Below are 19,786 nucleotides of genomic sequence, written 5' to 3'. Positions count from 1 at the left end.
ACCTCTGTGTAAAAGCTAGATATTCCAGCTTGACATGATGCAAAATTTTCTCCAAATTTTTTCACATAATCTAAAATGAAAAATAGGCAAAATATGCATAATTTATCTTAATCTTTACAAATATATCTTTCAAGGTCTATATTTGATACTATCTCATTTTAAAAGTCACTTTGATAAAATGTAATATCAAAAATCTTTCATATTAATCCTCAGATATTCCTCCAAAATAGCAATAAAAATATTGAAGAATATTGAACTGTGCCTCTTTTTCGTGGGAAGAGCATGCAGCATACACTCAAACTGTCAAGTGAGTATGCAAGACCGATGTAGGGCTTGCAGCTTCCCGTCCAGGTTTGCATTTAAAATAGGCTTCCTCAGTTGCACCCGGCCGAAAGTGGCAGGGAGTCAGGATCTGCTTGGAGATGGAGGGTCTCCTACTACAGAGCCCCCATGACTTAACTGGATGCTTTTGAGACTTACTAGGAAGCCAATCTCTGCTTCTGCTGAAGAACTGACCTAAGTAAACCTCTATAAAAATAAGAATCAGGACCACATCTTTGGTTTGGCTTTGCTAACCAGATAAATTAAATAAATTGTTAAGTCATTTGTAATTACTAGTCCTGGCCATGATTTTTCACTCCATTTTATAGCTTCCCTGATTTTTTTTTTTTTTTTAACAAATTTCCCCACAATTTTAGGTGTTCTAAGTTTATGCCATCTTGAACTTTTTGTAGAATGTGGCTGGGTGTATCTGAACGGAACAAAAAATTCTACTGTGAGAATGTTTTAAAGTATAAACCATAAACCATTAAGAACAAGAGAACGATAAACATATAGAACTCTAAACGGAGTTTTATTTCAATTAAGAATTTAAAATTCACCTTTTGACATTCAGAGGCAAATCAGAGATACGAGATTTTCTGAGACATCGCTTACCGTAGAGGACCCCAATATGAATAGAATAACAATTTGCATGCGTGGTCAACATTTTGTCAGGTAATAGAAACGTTCTTTGGACACTGTAGTAATCATTTTGGTTAGAAAAAAGTGGAAAATGGAATACCTATATATTGAACTCTGAGTTTTCCCAGACACATTTTTAGAATTTTAGTTCTGCTACAGATGTGTTTTTAATGTTAACATTCACCCCTAATTTTGCTCACTTTAGTTTATGTCCTAGCTCTGCAGACACTATTGTTACCTAATGGCTTAGAATTTTCATGGGAAATCTTTTCAAACTTAATATACCAATCCCTTGTCAAGGAATGCATGGGATTAAAAAAAAAAAAAAAAAAAGGACACAGTGAGTGGGAAAGATCTGCTGACACTTATATTTTCATCTTTCTGAATATTTTTGGAAGCTAAAGCAAAAAATCTGAACAGTTCATCTTTCTTGCCAGACTTTTCATCTCAAATTTTCAATCATAATTTCATGATTTTAAGTTTTTGATATATGCTGGGCATTAGACTTACTTATACAGAAAAATATATTTAATGCGAAAGTGGATAACCAACTATATTCTAGAATTATTCAAATGTAACTGGACAAATTTCTGTTCCTAAAAACACAAAGCACATTTTTTTGCAAATACTACTGCAACTGAGTAAAAAAAAGAGAAATACTTTGAATACAGCTATTTTAAAGATCTCTCCCCCATCCTCTGTACACGCAAAATTGAGAAAAATTAAGAAAAATTAAAGGCATTCACTTGTTTCTCTTGATCCAGTTAATATCAAAATGATTCCTTACCTTGATAGCATGGAGCTATTCTTTTACTCAGTTCTGTTCGTAAATCAGAGGGCATTCCATAGCAAACACCCGTGGGGAGCTTATTTTCATTCTTTATATAAAATATATTTTTCCATCTATGCCCACAAGTCTAAATAAAACATAAAAGTAGACCAAATGATATGAACATCACACCCAGAATATCCGAATCCACGATGTATCAGTGGACTAACCCTAGTAACCTACCACGATGGATCCATTTTCCCCCGGCTGTCTGGAAAGCGTGACCCCCAGCCACTGATTGTCTCTTTCTTCCAGACAGGTCTTTCCACAAGGTTCTCCATGAGGGCTACCTACAGCATTTGAAAATAATGGTCTCATTAGTTATCTTGAAACCATGCTATTCTAGGGCAGTAGAGAAAATAAACTCGCTTATCCCAGGCTTTCTCCTTCAGCCACATACAAAGTGCCCTTGACTCCGGATCCCCTGTCAGCTCATACTCGGCGAACAGTAGGGGGGTAACGCTGTGCAACACGACTGTTCTCTCACCAAGTGGTTTGTGTTTGTAGAAATGACCTCTGCCAGGTAACACCATGAGGAGATGGGTAACCAACATGACTGGGGGGAAGCAGGTAGCAGGAGACCAGTTTGAACCAACACGGGCCACGGGCTGTGAGGTTGCAACGGCAAGGGTGTCATCTGTGGCAAAGAACCTGCACCTTCGCTTTGATCATGTGTCTAGTGTTACAGGCAACACGACCAGAGCACTTTTGTAAGACATTTCTTGCGTGGAGACTTTAGGGGAAAAAAAAAAGAGCAATATGGTCCTCAGTGCTTAAGTCACAGTTTCTAGAAGCTGGAAGGGGACAATCGAGCACACAGAAAGTCACTGTGTCTAGTTAGCATATTAATAATGCCTAGCATTTAAGACACTCTGCCCTATGATTTACATTTAGTTTATTGTGACTATTTTGAACAAAATAAAGAAGACCTGAAAAAAACAGATTATTTCAGCAGTAAATAAAACACATCAAAAAGCACTTTGGCAAATGCATGAAGAACCAGAAAGCCAAACAGAAGTACAGTATTTCTCTGGGGCAGTAGAGCGCTTCTAAACTATAGGAGAAAACGTGATCTTCCCAATTTTTTTTTTGTTTTGTTTTGTTAGAGCGACTTTTTTGCTTTCTAGCTGGGATCCCATTAACGTGATGTCAAGTAAGTGTTTTGGGGGAGTGTAAGATGCAGCATCTTAAGAATCCTTTTGCTGACTTTATCCCCACCCCCTTCAACTGCCCTGTGACAGTTCCATTCCATCTGAGCTTAATTCCGAAGGTAATTACATTTGCATCAGGCTGACTGGATAAGGATGTGGAACTTGGGTTTACTTAATTTTGAACCCATCACTGGTAACATGTTGTCATACGTTTATAGTGACCATTCTCTAAATCATTAGGCACCCTGTCCCCTAGAACCTTGACCTCTAGATAAAGCTTCCTGGGCAAACTCATAATTTATGCCTACGTAAATAAGGCTAATATTTTGGAAGTTCAATGAGTTGCAGTAAATGTCCTGGGCAGGAGAAATTTTGTTTTAAGGAGAATAGAAAGAGGTTTTGTGTATACATTTGTTCTCCAAAATGTTGTTCAGGATGAACAGTGAAACCCTTCAACACAGCCGAGTTGAACAAAGTTCCCTAGCGGTTTCCCTGAAGATTGATTCAGTAGGTCCAGGTGAGGCCCAGACCTCCCCAAGTGATTCTCGGGCCTGGGACCTTTTTACAATAGAACCTGGAGAAGGTTCTTCTGGCCAGGTTTCTTAGAGAATAGGGACTACTGCCACCTATTGGTAGCAGCTGCCGGGAGCACTTGAGAACAAGGAAGGCGAGGTCTGAAAAGAATGCTGGGGTTGACAAGCAACATCAACGTGGAAGAAGAGTTTGCTACAGCCCAAACCGTGATAAAAGGTGGTCCAGGTAGAAACATAACGCTTCTTTGTTAAAATTAACAACGGGGGCGCCTGGGTGGCTCAGTCAGTGAAGCGTCTGCCTTGGGCTCAGGTCATGATCTCAGGGTCCTGGGACCAAGCCCAACACCGGGCACCCTGCTCAGCGGAGGGTAAGGTCTAACACAGAATTGTTACTGTGGTTACAGGATGCCAACGTAAGTGAAGGAAAGTGAAAGAGAGAGACAAACACAAAATTTTAACTTTCACTGTGATGTAATTTTCAGTTTGACTTTTCACCAAAACTGCCATTTATTTTTACTAATGTCAAAACGGATAAATGGTGGACCGTCTACCCGAGGGTGAAATTCCAACTATTTACAATAGACACTTCAATAAAATATCTTCTTGGAAAATACCTAAGTCTTTCTAAAATTATTGTCCCTCAGTTAACTAAGGCAACTGAGCAAGAGGAGAAGAGAGTTAAGGTTAAGAGAGAAAGGAGGTCAAAAATAACACCTTAGCGCTATTCAAATGTGGTGTATTTCACGGGCGCCTTCGTCATGATGACACGGTTGATTATACCCAATATTTAGAAATGAATTTACTGTTCTGGAGGTGCCACCCTGAAGTTAAATATAGAGCCACAAAATATCATGTAAACTGCTTGATGGCAATGGCCAAAAAGTTTTTATGTGAATTGTTATTGCCGGTTTCTTAACTGAGCTCTTTTAGTCGTAAATTTAAGATGAAAACCAGAGAAACTGGTGTTAGGCAGTTTTCTGGGGCTGTAGATGATTCCCCACTACGTTAGCAACACCAGGTGACACCACGGAAACTTCACTGCTCAGAGCCTCATCCACTGTAGCCAAACGACTCATGTTCCTAGCTTCTCAAGCTCACTACCTTCACGTGTTTTTCTCTCCACGTCTGTGTCTGCGAAGCTCTCAGATCTCTGGGACTTACAGGAATCACCCCCTCCTCCCCGCCAGCTGCAGCTCAGGCCTTGGACCTGAATGACACTGCCCCCTTTCCTGGTTCTTCAGCTTACAGATCATAGGACTTTGCCTGCTAAGGGAAGGAACCAATTCCTGTAATAAATCTCCTCCTATTTATCTACCCATCTACTACCCACCCACCCCACTGGCTCTGTTTCTCTGGTGAAGTCGAACACAGCTACCACATTCATTGATTCACAACTATCCTACTTTTAAGACTTCATAATAGCCTGATTCATCGTGGCCAGTACTCCATCGCGTTCATTTTTATCCCCCCCTCAACACAAAGCCCAGAAATGTGTGCTGATAAGGGTCAGTAAGTTAAACAGTCCAAAACTTCAATTTTGATTGGACTAAGTTTCTATTTGTGTTTTTTTGTCTTAATTTAAAGTGTGCACAAAAGGAAGCGTGCACAGGCAAAAAGAAATTTCTCAAAAACAAAGCCATGAAACGACCATTTTTCCACATGAGAAATAAAAACAAATTCGAATAAATTGGTGCACAAACACAGACTCACGTTGATAGGGTTTCTCCTTCCCACGTCCTGACACTACTTTCGCCATAGAGACAGCACCCAACAGCGACGGTGATACCTGGGTGCTTTCAACACTGATCTCAAGACTTTCAGTTCAAAGAAGAGCCTGGAAGTCACCACTGCTGGTCTGGGGCTTTACTTAATTTCGAGGAACTTCTTGGCCTTTGCTTCTGCAGGGCTTGCAGAATCCTGTCGGAGACGTAAACCCTTCGCCTCATCAGCTTAGGCTCAAGGCCGTCTTTAGAGCTTTCCCTTAACCTTGCTTGCCCGAGGTCACGCCTCTAGAACGCGTGGTTCTCAGCCATTAGGATCACCTGGGGGAGTTTGTAACAAGTACCAACACCGGTTTCCATTTCTGGAGGCTCAGTCTGGATTAAGACCCAGACGTAAGGATTTGTTGAAAAAGCTCCCCGGCCAGGTGTCATGTGCAGTTGAACTCGTGCTCTGCAATGTAAACGGTCATGCCTTCTCCTGTATTCCATCATCTTCAAAAATACTCCATTTTCAAAATAATTGTAATACCTTTTTGTCCCCCTTGGTTTCAGCTAGATATCAAAATAGGATAAGAAATTGTAAAGTAAGCAAACTTTCTTCATGTAGAAATACAGGATTTCTAATGTGGTCAGAAATGATTATTATCAGAACTGTCATGAGAAAGTTAATTCTCATGAATTTCCCTGACAGGACATCATAAATAAACTCAGATTATCTTTATATTTTATCCAATGTCATACTGAAATGATTTATAATCTGGTTTTCAATTCAGCTCATACATTTCTAATCAAAACTCTTGGTAAATGAAATCAGCTTCATAATTGAAAAAATACTTTACATGGTTTAACAGAAAAGAGGTCAGCAGAAACTGACATGGGATCATCTGCCATGCTTTTATACAACTAGAATGACTAATCTTAGCACAGCTGAATCCATTTTCCCAGTAGATATTAAACATACAAAGCCACATAAAACCATATTCTTTATTCTAAAAATTAGGCCCACTTTTCCTTTTCCTTTTTTTTTTTTTCATTTGGGAAGGAACATACAAGATGTATGCTTTTACTTCAGTTTTTTATTTCTGTCTATGGATTTTGTATCAGTCCGTACACATGTGTATAAACGTGAATGAGCAGCTCATTTTGTCAGATGACTATAAAGGCTGTCGGGACAAAGCCAGTTAGGTCCGTTCTTCTCCATCCTGTTTTGTTGTTATTCACATCAGCTTTAGTGTCATTGCTGCGAGTGCCAACGTAGACAGAGACTACGGAAGCCTAGATACTCACTCTTGAATGTCACCTCCATGACGGCAGACGGCCTGCTTCCTTGACTGCAGCACTCGCACGGCGCAGAACGGACGTTACGTACAATAGGCAGGAACGAAACACGTATCTGCTGGGGGAGGGGATTCTGTAACACACGGACCCTCACAAAAATCCTTTATGAGGATATGTCTGCGAAATTTTCAGCAAACTCTCAGGAATTTGAGCTTTGGAGAGGTCTTCTTCCTTCACTATTATTTGTCTCTACTTCTCCAAAATATTATCCCCTTCAGTTTTAAGATAGTAACAGATGGTCTGAAGGGAAACACCATTTGCAGGTTTGAAGATCTTTACAGAGTGTGATCTGGGGGTAGGACGATTTAAGACGGAGAATCAGCTGGGGCCCGCAGGCGGGGCCTCCGTCAGAGGGTTTCTGCGAGGATCGTGTGCAGTAAATGCGATACCCGTGGAGCGCTTGGGCCAGAGCCTAGCAGAGGAAGCAGGCAAATGTTCGTCGATGTTGACATTATTATTATTTTAAGGATTAAGCTAAACATGATTAAACTGCACATATGGCGTGTCATATATCCTCCTCCGTAAAGTATTTGTGGCCCATCACAGCCAGGCCTCATCACTCCCGTGTAAGTCTTCTAATTTTCACAGCAGCAGCAGGGGACTGTTATCAATCCCATTTTACAGAGAAGAGAATTGAATCTGAAGGAAGTAAAGTAACTTCCTTGAATCCAGGGGGCTGATAAATGAAAAGGGTTAGAATGAAACATCAACGGCGTGTCAGAAATCGAACACCTCTGTTACTCGCCACTACTCTGTTGCATATACGACAGAACTCGATGACAATTTCAGAGGTCTCAATGACCTGAAATCAATTTCACTTTCTAAATCTTTTGTTTCACCTTAAAATGTGTAAAATATCACAAATCTGCCCACAGACTGTTCAGTCAACTTTCTCGTGCTCAAGAAAGATGTCACTTACTTAGTCCCTCTCTTGCCCTGCCCTTTTCCTCAATTTAGATCGGTTCTCGGTATTTTGGCATTTCCACTGAGGAAGGCCCAAGGGGAAAGGCCAGACTCCGCGTCCTTCTTCCTACAACTTGCTGACAGCTTGAGTGAAACATTTTGTGGGTACGGGAGCCTGGGACTTTTGGATGCAATGACATGTTTGGTTAATTTACCCGCGTCATGGTGCTTTGGCTTCCCCGTCGGGTCAGACATTTGACTGGGGCTCTCAGTCTGACTTTCTAGCTACTAAAACAACATACACACTTATCTGATCTTTCAGAAACATGATGAAATTTAAAGTTGCAGAAAAAGAGTGAGAGCCCTTCCTCCACCGATTCCCTTTTTTTTTAAGTTGAAGTTCTCTTCCATTGAATGAGTCCTATATAGTTCAAATTTTTCTTAAATAATCCTGAGACATAGATGAACACTGTTCTATGTTCTATAAAGAGTCATTTATTCAGGATATCTTTATTTGTAGAAGCAATAATTCCCGAGTACAAATAATGGCACAATTCCTTCCTCTACCTAAATTCAGAATATTAGAAAAACAAATGGGATTAAAAGTGAAAATTCAATTCAACTATGAAGATTATCATATATGCCACTGCAGGGTTATGAGGATCACAGAAAATGTGCCCTTGTGCCTATAAGCCTTCCTGGCACCTAGTAGGTGTTCATTAAACGGGAAATGTTTGCGCCGCAGCATCCCCGCGTTGTGTTGCTTTAGACTGCACCAGCAGAGGGCGCTCACGGCACTGTGAGATTTGGTCAGCCGGCCTTCAGCCCTTTCGGCCAAGCTGACCCCTTCTTATGGTTTTTCTTTTCTTTTTTTTTTTTTTTTTAATATTTTTTTATTATATTATTTTAGTCACCATACAGTACATCCCTGGTTTTTGATGTAAAGTTCAATGATTCATTAGTTGCGTATAACGCCCAGTGCACCATGCAATACGTGCCCTCCTTACTACCCATCACCAGCCTATCCCATTCCCCCACCCCCCTCTCCTCTGAAGCCCGCAGTTAGTTTTTCTTATCGAATTCTAATTACTATTAAATCCATCATATTCACTATATTAACCTATGTACTTTTCCCACATACCTAAATAAAACATGGTGGTGATATTTCTAAAAGATAACAGCGATGTTTATGAATTCAACAGCAGTAACAATAATTCCAGGTCATGAAAAGTAAAATGCCAAATTTTGGAGATGACAGGACGTGAGAATACTGAACTTCGAAGACCATTTCCTCCAGCTTGTCTGGAGTCAAGATCTCAAAATAAGCACAAAAGGGTCAAAAGATCGAAATAAACATCAGAATTAGAAACAAAACTCAAAGTATTTTCTTTCTGGAAGAACATGTATTCACATGTCATATTCTCAGGCTTCCTTGTCCAGATCTGATAATGGCTAATAATCACTCCCAGTGTAGGTGAGAAACAGCTCACAGATCCACAGGCCTGAAAAAGCCGGCCGTTTCAGTCCTCTGTTCCATTTTATTTTATATCCCTTTTTTACTTCCTATTTTTATTTTATTTTACTTTATATGTATTCAGAAAGAGTTCACCACAGAGGTAGATGTCCCCAGGCAGAAGAGCCAAGTTTTAGGGCTGCAATTTTATAAATCAGGGTTGATCCTGAATCATCACTAGACCTCAAAATTCTACAAAACCAGGTCACTTGTGAGCTTAATTCTGGGTTATGGTTCTTGTCCACGGACATTAGGCCCCAACTTCTTCAAATTCCTACAGAAAACCGAAACGTCTTTTCACTAACTACAACGTAGCACAACTGACACATTTGGTGAACATAATTTAAAGAGGGACCACTGTCTTAACAATAATAACTAATATTTATTACATGCTTCCTACGTACCCAAGCACACTTTTAATACCATGTAAACATATATATTAACTCCTTTAATTTTCATGACATCCCTATGAGCAGATATTATCATAATCCAAATTTTACAGATGGAGAAGCTGAAACAAAGGGAGGTTAAGCATCTTGCCCAAAGTTACACCTCTAATAAGTGGGGAACGATTCAGGTAGACACTGTCAACCGCCACCCTATACTACCTACAATGGTGGCTATTTCCCTGTGAGGCAGGGAAAGAAGACAAATACTGACATTGTTTACAAACCTACACAAATCCGATTTCTATGATAACCTACTCTTATAACACTAATTTCCAACATTAGAAAACAAAGAAAGAAAATTCTCTACTTCCATGGTTTTCAGTTAATCTCTTGGATTTACAGATTCATTTGAATAACTATCACTAATAGATGAGTGTCTTTGAAACAACAATACAAAAATGTAAACTGAAAGAAAAAAAACAACCCTCTAGGGAAATACGCTCTCAATGGTAGGTGGTCAATATTGAAGCACGCTGCGTGGTTTTGGAAGTTACAAGGTAGGATGGAAGAGGTCAGGAAATGTGAAGTATGAAGTATGTGAGAGAAATAAGGGTTAGTCAGGACCTCCATGGCATTATCCTATACAGGGTCAGACTGAGATGAGGAGTTACAGACATCAGAGGACATGTCTCTGTCCAAAGTTTAAGGATGGGATAGGATGTTAGACAATGATCTGCAGACAAAATAATGATACCATAAAGAATACTAAAAAACTTTCACAAGACAACAAGAATGGTATCTGGTGAGGCAGACCTAGAACGATTTCACAAACATAGGGTATACATTGAAAGAATCTTCAACACAGGGTATTATTTTTAAAGGACATGCCTAATCCATTTCGTACAATATTTCCTATAAAAGAGGTCTGATGACTAAGTCCACATGCTTACTATTTCTGAACATATTCATTGTGAATTATAGAATTTCAAATAATTTATATGAAAAAGATTCCCTCCCCCATTGTTTTAATTTTGGGGGGCATCAGAACAAACACACTGCATTATTGAACACTTGTAAGTCCACTTCCATGTTCTAATTTGATGTTTTCAGCTGTCTTAAAATTAAAAAAAAAAAATCTCTGTTTTTAAAGATGGTCAGTTCCAGGCTCCCTGTCCCAGAAGGGGGTATTATCATTTAGATTGCCTGGTATGAGCAAGCAGAATCTTTGGAACCCGGGGCTGGCCCAGACCTCTGGAAATGATGCTGACGTGTACAACAGAGGAATCACCCAAATCTGAGAAATGCATCCATCCCTTTCGCATGTATTGAGCTTTTTACTATATGCTCATCAAAAGTGGCCAGAACATGCTCACGACTCAGGTGTCTGCTCTTCCAGGAAACCTTCTCTCATCATTCAAACAATTTCTTCTCCCCCACTGTGTCTCTATCATGTTTAACACATATTCTCATCATTGATGATCCAATGTTTACCTGTCTCTATTGTCATCTAGAGTGAGTTCTTTGAGGGCTTCAGCCATGTCTTACTCAACTTTCTATTCCTACTACCTAGCATAAGTAAACAATAAAATGTATTTAATTAATGAAGGAAGAACCCAGATAAAAGAGTTGTTGACACCTGCTACCAGTATTTTCTTACTCCTTACTTCTCCTCAACCCTCTATAGTCTCTGGCCTTGCCACTAAAACTGGTCTTACTAAGGTTTCTCATGAACTGTACTAAGTTCTTACACCTTGCTTGACCTCTTGGCAACTTTTGATACTGCCAACCACTTATCTCTTCTCACGATCTCTCATCCTTTGACTTCGGTAATGCCACACTGATCAGATCTCCTTGCAACCTCTTTAGCTTCTCCTCAGTAATTTTTTCAGGCTCCTCTTTTCTTCTCCAGTCATTCTCAACCATGGATGAATACTGGTATCATCTGGGGAACTTTGGAAACCCTAATGCCCTACTAAGGGTTCTGTATTCAATTTCATTGTGTGTGGGGAGGGGGGGGGGTTGGGGGGAATGGTTTCCACCCCAACAAGCAATTCTCTGACACTAGCTGGGTGCCCTACAATTCAGCTCAATTCTGACACTATCTGGTGATAGCATCAGATCCCACAGGTTAAGGACTTAGTCCTACAAAATGTCCCACCCCAATACACATACACCTACACAAACACACTTCAGATGCCAATCAAAAGTCCAGATTGTCACCTACTCTTCTAACCAACTACCATCAGAAGTTCCAACTATCCCGTCCCTGGGTTTGATTAATTTGCTAGAGCACGTCACAGAATTCAGAGAGGCATGTTACTTCCTAGATTACTAATTTACTGTAGAAGGATATAAGTCAGGAACAACCAGAAGGGAGAGAGGCACAGGGTAAGGCACGGGGAAAGGGACGCAGCTTCCACTTTCTCTCAGCATTCCACTCTTCCCCGAATCTCCATGTGTTCACCAAGCCAGAAGATCTCCCAGCCCTGTCCTTTAGGGTTTTTACAGCACCTTCTTTACATAGACATGACTAATGAAATCATTGGCCATTGGTGATTAATTCCACATCCATGCCCTCTCTCCATCCTGGAAGTTAGGGTGGGACGGAAAGTCCCAACCCTCCAATCCCAAGTTTGGCTTCACTGGTAACCAGTCCCCATCCTTACATGGGGTCCAGGAGCCACCTCACTCACAAAAGACACTTTTGTAGCTCTCTTCATTTAAAATTTCCAAGTTTTAGGAACTCTGTGCCAAAAACAGGGAATAAGACCAAATGATATTTCTTACTATAAATCACAATGTCACACCTACCTACACCCACTTGCAGAGATTTCATTCATTTAGGATGTGCCCAGGTATTATTTTCTTTAAGATTGTATTTCTTTATTTGAGAGAGAGAGAGCGTGCATGAGTGGGGGGAGGGGCAGGGGAAGAGGGGGAGAAACATTCCCCCCACCGAGCAGGGAGCCCAGGACCCTACGATCATAACCCAGAGCCAAACACAGATTCTTAACTGACTGAGCCATCCAGGTGCCTGAGCACTGGTGTGTTTTTGTTTTTGTTTTTGTTTTGAAGATTTTATTTATTTGTCAGAGAGACAGAGCAGGCACAAGCAGGGGGAGCAGCAAGAAGTAGGTTCTCTGCTGAGCAAGGAGCCTGATGTGGGACTTGATCCCAGGACCCTGGGATCATGACCTGAGCCGAAGACAGACACTGAACGGACTGAGCCACCCACGCATCCCCTGAGCACTGGTATTCTTAAAGCTCTGCAGGAAAATCTCATTTGCAGCCAGAATTGAGCAACTCTGTTCTAGCCACTTCTCAAATAGTAGGAATCCTCTGGGATCTCTCCTGAACCCTCTGATCAGCCTAGAGAGCTTCTAAGTTAAACTCATTAACTCCTATGGCTTTGATTGGCCTCTCCGTCCACCGCAGCCAACTCTGCAAATTGCCGCTGGAGACCCCTCCTGCCCACCAGACCCATGCACCCAACGCACCCTAGATATTTATTTCCCTGTCTTCTGTGGACAGCACAATCGTCCATCCGATGGCCCGAGTCAGAACCCTGGGTGACATCTTTGAAACCTTCTTCCCTTTCATCTCTCTCATTTAATAATTACCAAGACCTGTTGCGTCTGGCTTCCAACTAACTGTAGAACATCTGTTTTGCTTCATTCCTGCTGCCACTGTCTTAGTACAAGCACTTATCCAAGTAGCCTAAAAAGTAGCAAAATCTTAAAATTGTTTCACTACCTTCAGCCTTGACTCGTTCACTCCAAAGCATTCACTACCCTGCAACCAGAAGTATCTAAAACACAAATCTGATCACAGCACTCCCCAGCATTAATAACCTCCAGAAAATTCATACTCCTTAACCAGAGCTCACAAAGTTGTACAAAATTAATCCCTGCTTAGCTCTCCAACCTACCATCCACTTCACACTCCACAGTCCAATTGTATGAATTATTCTTTCATTTCAAAGATGCCAATGCTCTGAAAGACCTGGGTCATCACACACATTGTTTGCTCTGTCTGGCACCCTTTCCCATAAACCTCCTTCTCCAGCTAACTGCTGATTTTTATTCAGTTCTCCACTTGAACATCAATTACCCAGGAAGTCATCACCTGATTTTCCTAATTAGATTAGATCTCACCATACTTTTCCTATAATAACCTGTCCTAACCTCCCTCGGTGCAAGGACCATGTTTCTTTCCTACATCCAAGTTCTGGCCCTTTGGCACCCCTTAGTAAATGAATGAATGAATAAATGACCCACATGTAAAACAGATTGCCATATCTGGCTCTAGAACTCTTACTGAGGGGAGATATTCGTAGTCATTAAGAACATTACTCAGTGATCAAGTAAACTTAAGGCAAAAATGAAATGCATTTAGAAAACCTCAGTTCTCAAATTAGATGGAAAACATTCTTTTAGAGATGGAGTCTGGGAAATTGCTGGAAATCAGGAAATTTAATTCTCTTAACATGATAGTTTATTAATGAAGCTCTCTGTCTTGATTTTCTGCATAATTAGAACTTATGTTCAGGGACAATTTTTCAAAATGACCAGTCTGTATCAGTCTCAACTTCATAAGGTACAATTTAAAGAGTATTGCAAATGAGAAAGAAAAGTTATCGAGAACATTTTGAAGTTTCAACAGTGTGAGGTTTGCCTTTTAATGTTAAGCTAATAATTCCTGCAAATCAGGCAGAAGTGAGAATGAGGTCATCATTCATTTAATGATGCAATGCTAATTAACCTTTTCCAAATAGGTTATTTAGTATTACCCTGGAGGTTGGCTAGAGTGATATTTCTAGAAAGAAATCTGAAGGGGAATAATGATGACCAACTTGTGATGGATCCTTGTTCTTTCCAGTAAAGAAAAGAGAGGCACAAGCAAGAACCTTAAAGGTCTAGTAATTACGCAGCACTTGGTCTGGAAAAGAAAAGTGAAAGTCCTATTCATTTATGCACAGACACTGGAAAGCACCTGTTAAATAGTTAGTGTTTTTCATGCAGGGAAATTATATTTCTCTAGAGCAGTGCTGTCCAGTAGAAATTATAATACAAGCCACATATGAAATGTCTAATTTCATAGTAGTCACATTACAAAAGTAAAAGAAATAAAATTAATTTTAAAAATATACTTTAACCTGACACATCCAAAATATTATCATTTAGATATGTAATCAGTATTTATTTTAAAATATTTATTTTGACATATAATATCTAAAAAATTAAAGAGATGTTTTATATTCTGTTTTTTGCACTAAGTCTTTGAAATCCAGCATTAATTAACATTACAGCATCTCTCACTGCAAACTAGCTACATTTCATGTGCTCAATAGCCACATGTGGCTCCTGGGCAGTGTAACCATGTAACTTTAGACTCTATTACCCAGATATGTGTGTGTGTGTGTGTGTGTGTGTGTGTGTGTAGCATGCGTATAATGCTATTAGCAGTGACTCCAAAGTAATAAAAAGATCTGGAATGTCTTTAGAATGACCAAATAAGGACAGTCTTTTTAGTATAATTTTATAATCATTTATGTATTTTATTATGTTCTAATTCTTTGAATATTGGTAATCCATGGAAAGTCTATGACTCCATATGGTAATGGAGTCATTATTTTTAATGCCTTAATTTAGCAACCACGTGTGATCAAAGTTTCCTTTAGAAAGGCCTCAGCAAGGATAAAGAATGCCCGAGTGGAAAAGCAACTGGACATGTGAAATCACTATGGCCTCCTCAGACACAACGTGTTCGGGAACAAGTCTGGGCTCAGACCTTCCTGATGGGGAACCCACCTTCCTTTGGTTCATAGAAGGAAGTACCAAAGAATGAGAGGAGAGACACTTTGGCAGGCAGGGAGGTGGGGGCAGCCTGTCTGCATGCAGGACGAAAACACCTCTTCTAAAGTCAAGTCACTTCATGAAAAGGGGTATCTTACTCTCAACACCTTACCCCCTGAACGTTCTAGATAAATGGGCATCTGTTGCTCACTTCTGATTATGGCTCCAGTGAATATGCCACAGCGTGTGACAACATTATCCAGGGGTGATGGCATGCAATGGGAGGGTACTGATCTCCTCTCTCGAGGGAGGAGTCCATCTGAGTCAAACTTTGATGTGAAATTCTAACTGAGACCTAAAGACCAGTCTGCGTGCATAGTACTTAACGTACTAGGAGATGGGCACCATTTTACAATATCCTCCAACTTCATCTCCTTGACAGCAAGTTAAGCCATTCCAAATGAAAGAAAACACCTTACTGATATGGCAATCATAGCTCAATGTTTAGTTACTACCATAAGATTTTTCCAGGGGGTTCAACAAGAAAATGTTTTTCACCATGTTTCATCTCAACTGTTACCTTTTACTTTATACATTTAACTTTTTGTTTAGTTTAATTGTCCCTATTTATTAGCCTCCACCTGACTATAGCAGATAACGTACAGATACAGTTTTAAGTCGAACACAGGGATAAAAAGAAATAAATGAATACTTCTTAAATGTCTATTATATGTCAGGTATCGAGCTAAGCATTTCCTATACAGTATAGTTACCCCCATTTGAGACAGAATAACTGAAGCCGTTCTTATAATCTATAGAATTAGAATATTGTCTGTATCTGTAGTTACATATTTTTTTCTTGAAGATTTCTATAGAAAATATTACATAGCTCACAAATGTGATAATCCTTACATGTCTTTTATTACCAATTTATTATTTTTAGTGTTTCCTTTCTAGACTTCATCCCCAATCCCTTATTTTACAGCTTCAGGTTACTTCTGAGTTTGTTCTGAATAGAAACACACAATTTCTTTATTGAAGGAATAGAAGACATATTGTTTAAAATGTTACATGAGAAACAACTTCAGTCAATTCTTTTGCAAATATTCCAAGCTATTACCACAGATGGGAGTATTTCAACTGACTGACCAGAAAACTTGTTTTTCTTTTTGCCTTTTATCTCAGTTAACACCTTCTTTTTTTTATTGACCAAAACTTTGAAACTTAAAAATGTCACTTGGCTTATCATTTCTAATTAATTCTCTTATTCATCAGTCAGGTTGATGACAATCAAACTTTCACTTTGCCTTTATTCATTTATCCATCCATTAAATCTTCACTTAATTCCTGTTTGTGGCACATGAATCATGTGCATATTTCTCTGAGGATATGTCTGTAGTCAATCCCCAAGCTCCACGTGCCCCCAAATTTAGGTTTTCCTTCCATTTTGACAGGCATTATTATCTCATATTGTGTGTGATATTATGACATGATCTTTCCAGTTAAACACAGACGTCTAGAAATAGATTCAGTGCCCTTCCAGACAGGAAGTAGGCGCTAAATACCAGTAGTTACAATGCCATGGATCAGGAAGCTGACAGGACAACAGAAATGAAACTTTTCCTTGCTGAGACTCTGTCAAGATCCTCTGGCAGATCAAGTTTGTCTCCCCTGCTCCCTAATTCTTCATCCCACAACTCTTTCATATCATGAAAATTATGCTTTGCAGTTTGTTCCAAATGGATAGGGCTATGGACGTTATGCCTTCCTAGTCTGCCTTCTGGGATGGAAGATACTTCATGAAACGCTAGCACTGATCCCACATGCCACAGACAACTGCTAGACTTTTCTGGATGCTCTCTGAGTTCTGTGCACAACCTCTTTGAATTGGTTCTAAATGAGGGAAACCAGCTTTCTGGTTGGAGAAAAAGCAAAGACTACTATAAAAAGAAAAAGGGGCTAAAGATGCTGTAGCTTATCCCAAAGGTCTATTTATAGCAAAGATAAATGTGAAAGAAGTACCAATTGTAACCTTTTATTCACCATTTACAGATGATATATCATATTGGACTCCTCATTTAATTTTTTTGCACTGAAGATGCACAAAGGAAAGGAAAGGGCTTGGTCTTTGGAACCAAGCTGACTTGATTGAATTTGAGGTCCCATCTTTCCCTCATTAGCTGAGTAACTTCAGAAAAAGTACTTGCAACCCTCTGAGTCACAGAGTCCTCATGTGTAAAGTAGGAACAATGCCAACCATGACCCAGTGGTGCTTTGAGGGGGGAGAGGGGAAGCAACATATAAAGGAGTGTCTAACAGTGTTTAGAACAAGATAGGTCTAAATTAATATTAGTTCCCCTTTCTTACCCCACTTGTCTGTGCAAAACAACTTTGCTTTTGGTTTTGAAATGTGAACTTTCTCCCCCCTCCCCCGATCAAAATACATTTTTTTCAAGTTGTCACCTAAGAAGAGACATTAAGTAATGACCTCAAATAGAGGTATCCATTTAACATGAGAGTTTTGGGAGAGAAAAATTAACAATTATACCTTAGCCCTCATTTTAATTATAGTAACAGTGGAGATGCCAATTTTTCCTTGTGCTCTTCTTTTACATTTCATATTTTAAATAAAACTATAACATTTTCTTTTTTAGAAAGCCCTTAGGCTCAATGACAGGATATGGCGTCAATTCCAGCTGCTATTCCTGACCTGCTCCTTAGCCTGTCTTTAACAAGGCTGATAGGTCAAAGATGGGAATAAAATGCTTAAGCGATGGCCTACCTGGATCCTGTCTTTAATGTGCCGAGAGACTTTAAAATGTATTTTACATAAGGGGGAGAGAGGGAGAGGTGAAGAGAATGTATCCTAAGAAACTTTCCCGTCCATAGTTTTGCCCCGGTACTGCAACCATCCTTGTAATCAAAAGGGAGAAAAATGTTGATGGAAAGAAGGGAGTCACTTTTGTTTTAACAAGGTTAGAGGGTTTGGAGTTACGAGTGAAAATCGTTCATTTTAAACTAGAATAGGCAACAATGAGTTTTTCCAGGACTTGTATTAGTTCCCCCCACCTGCCCCCCGCCCCCCGCCCCGATCCCAGACCCAACTCACCCAGCTGGAGCTGTTCGCAGTTCAGGTCTGGATTCTTTCCGATCTTGCATCTGTAAATCGCTCCGGGATTGACCACTGAAGCGTTGGCAAGCCAATTGGCCGTGGGCGCCCCCACTATGAGCCTACAGGGAGAAATGTGCACGTGCACGCAGACATGAGCTGTGCTGCCCACTGAACTCCTGGTCTCCACAGATGCAGCTGGCAGCGGGGCCGCTCCCCCAAACCTCCTCATCCACCCACCACCTCGCGCACTCAACCCGCCACCCCCAACTCGCAGCTCCAGAGCCTTGCGCCGGAACGCACCCCAGGCGGGCCACCCCCACATCAGTTCGCTTCCCGAGCGGATCCAGCGAGCTGGCCGTCGCAGGGCTCCCCTTCTGGCTCCTCCAGAGGGAGGAAAGTTTGAACTGGGCAGGGAATCCCTGAGGCGCCGTTCCCTCGCGGCTCTCGGATGCCCAAAGCGCCCAGTGCCAGTCCACTCACCAGCGGTTCGCCCCGTGGCTGTGCAGCACCACCGAATAGCCGAACAGGGTGTTGGGGGGGCCCTGGTAGAGCAGCGCGCTCTCGGTGTCCACGTTGTAGGGGCGCCCAGTCGGGACCTCCAGGCACAGCAGCAGCAGCACCGCCTTCCAGACGACGGCCCCTCGGGGACCCGGCCCGCACCTCGCTTCCCTAGCCATGCGCTCTCGGAGGAGAACATTCAACACCGAACGGCCACTGTCCCAAAGTTGCGCGGGATGAGATGGTGGGCCAAGGGGAAGAGCGCCCCAGGAGAAGTGCTGCGTGTCCGGCGCCGGCGGGCGAGAGGGAAGGAGGGAGGGAGGGAGGGACCGAGGAAGGGAGGGGAAGTCAGGCCGCCGCGGGCGGAGCAATCGAGGTTGATCTGGGATGCGGCAAGCCACCGGGCCCCACGCCCCGCTTCTGCAGCCGGGAGCTGCGGGTGCTCGCGCGGTCCCGGGGCGCCGGCCTCTGGGTGGGGTCCCGGGCGTGGTGCGGAGCACAGGACCCGGCGCCGTCTCACCCCACGAGCGGCTGTAGGGGGCGCTGGGGGACCTCGGCTGCGCCCGACGCGCGTCCCGGCCGGGGCCTCCCAGCCCGCGGAGCGCGGGATGACTCTGGGTTCCTTGGCTTAGCAAGAAGGGAGCTGGAAGGGACACGGGACTTCGCCTTTTAACCGTGGTTGAGCCCTGGCTGCAGAGCGGCGTGGCCCCAACCTGACCCGCGCGTGCACCACGATGAGTAGGATCTCCCCGGCCTGCCTGGCGTGGCCCAAAAAAGGCTGGCCACAAACTAGGGCACCAGGGCGGAGGCGGAGATCTTTCTGTTCCTTTCGTGGATAGTTAAGCTCTATCTCTGATTGGGGGGGGAGGGAGCGATGGCGGAGAGGGCATAAGCAACCACTAGAGACATCAACCAAAGGCCACAAATTAAAGCCAAATAAACAAAAAGAACTCCCTGAAAGCTCCTGAGGTACGCTTTGGTGACAAAGACGTTATGGCTATTCACTTCAAGAGCCCTGCACCCTTCTATGCTTACTTCCTT

At 41.8% G+C, this 19,786-nt stretch overlaps 1 protein-coding gene across 2 annotated transcripts in view; it reads right to left on the bottom strand.

The window, feature by feature from the left end:
* The window catches only part of ITGA4 (integrin subunit alpha 4), a 75,241-nt gene extending 55,939 nt beyond the window's left edge, over positions 1-19,302 (bottom strand). The window contains exons 1-5 of one of the 2 annotated variants that reach the window (XM_045806245.2): positions 18,728-19,302; positions 18,245-18,366; positions 1,976-2,082; positions 1,751-1,880; positions 3-70 (exon numbers count right to left, since the gene is read on the bottom strand). In XM_045806245.2, the coding sequence (XP_045662201.1) occupies positions 3-70; positions 1,751-1,880; positions 1,976-2,082; positions 18,245-18,366; positions 18,728-18,924 (624 nt within the window). In that variant the 5' untranslated portion in view covers positions 18,925-19,302. Of the gene's footprint in view, positions 1-2; positions 71-1,750; positions 1,881-1,975; positions 2,083-5,186; positions 5,430-18,244; positions 18,367-18,727 lie in introns of those variants that run through there. The other variant, XM_087861870.1, reaches the window with a different exon arrangement.
* Positions 19,303-19,786: the final 484 nt, after the last annotated feature.

Source organism: Ursus americanus, chromosome 1, assembly GCF_024610735.1.
Source record: "Ursus americanus isolate L20-20 chromosome 1, mUrsAme1.1.p, whole genome shotgun sequence".
Taxonomy (NCBI): Eukaryota; Metazoa; Chordata; class Mammalia; order Carnivora; family Ursidae; genus Ursus; species Ursus americanus.
Note: the sequence above shows the minus strand (reverse complement) of the source record. Positions and strands in the feature narration are given on the sequence as shown.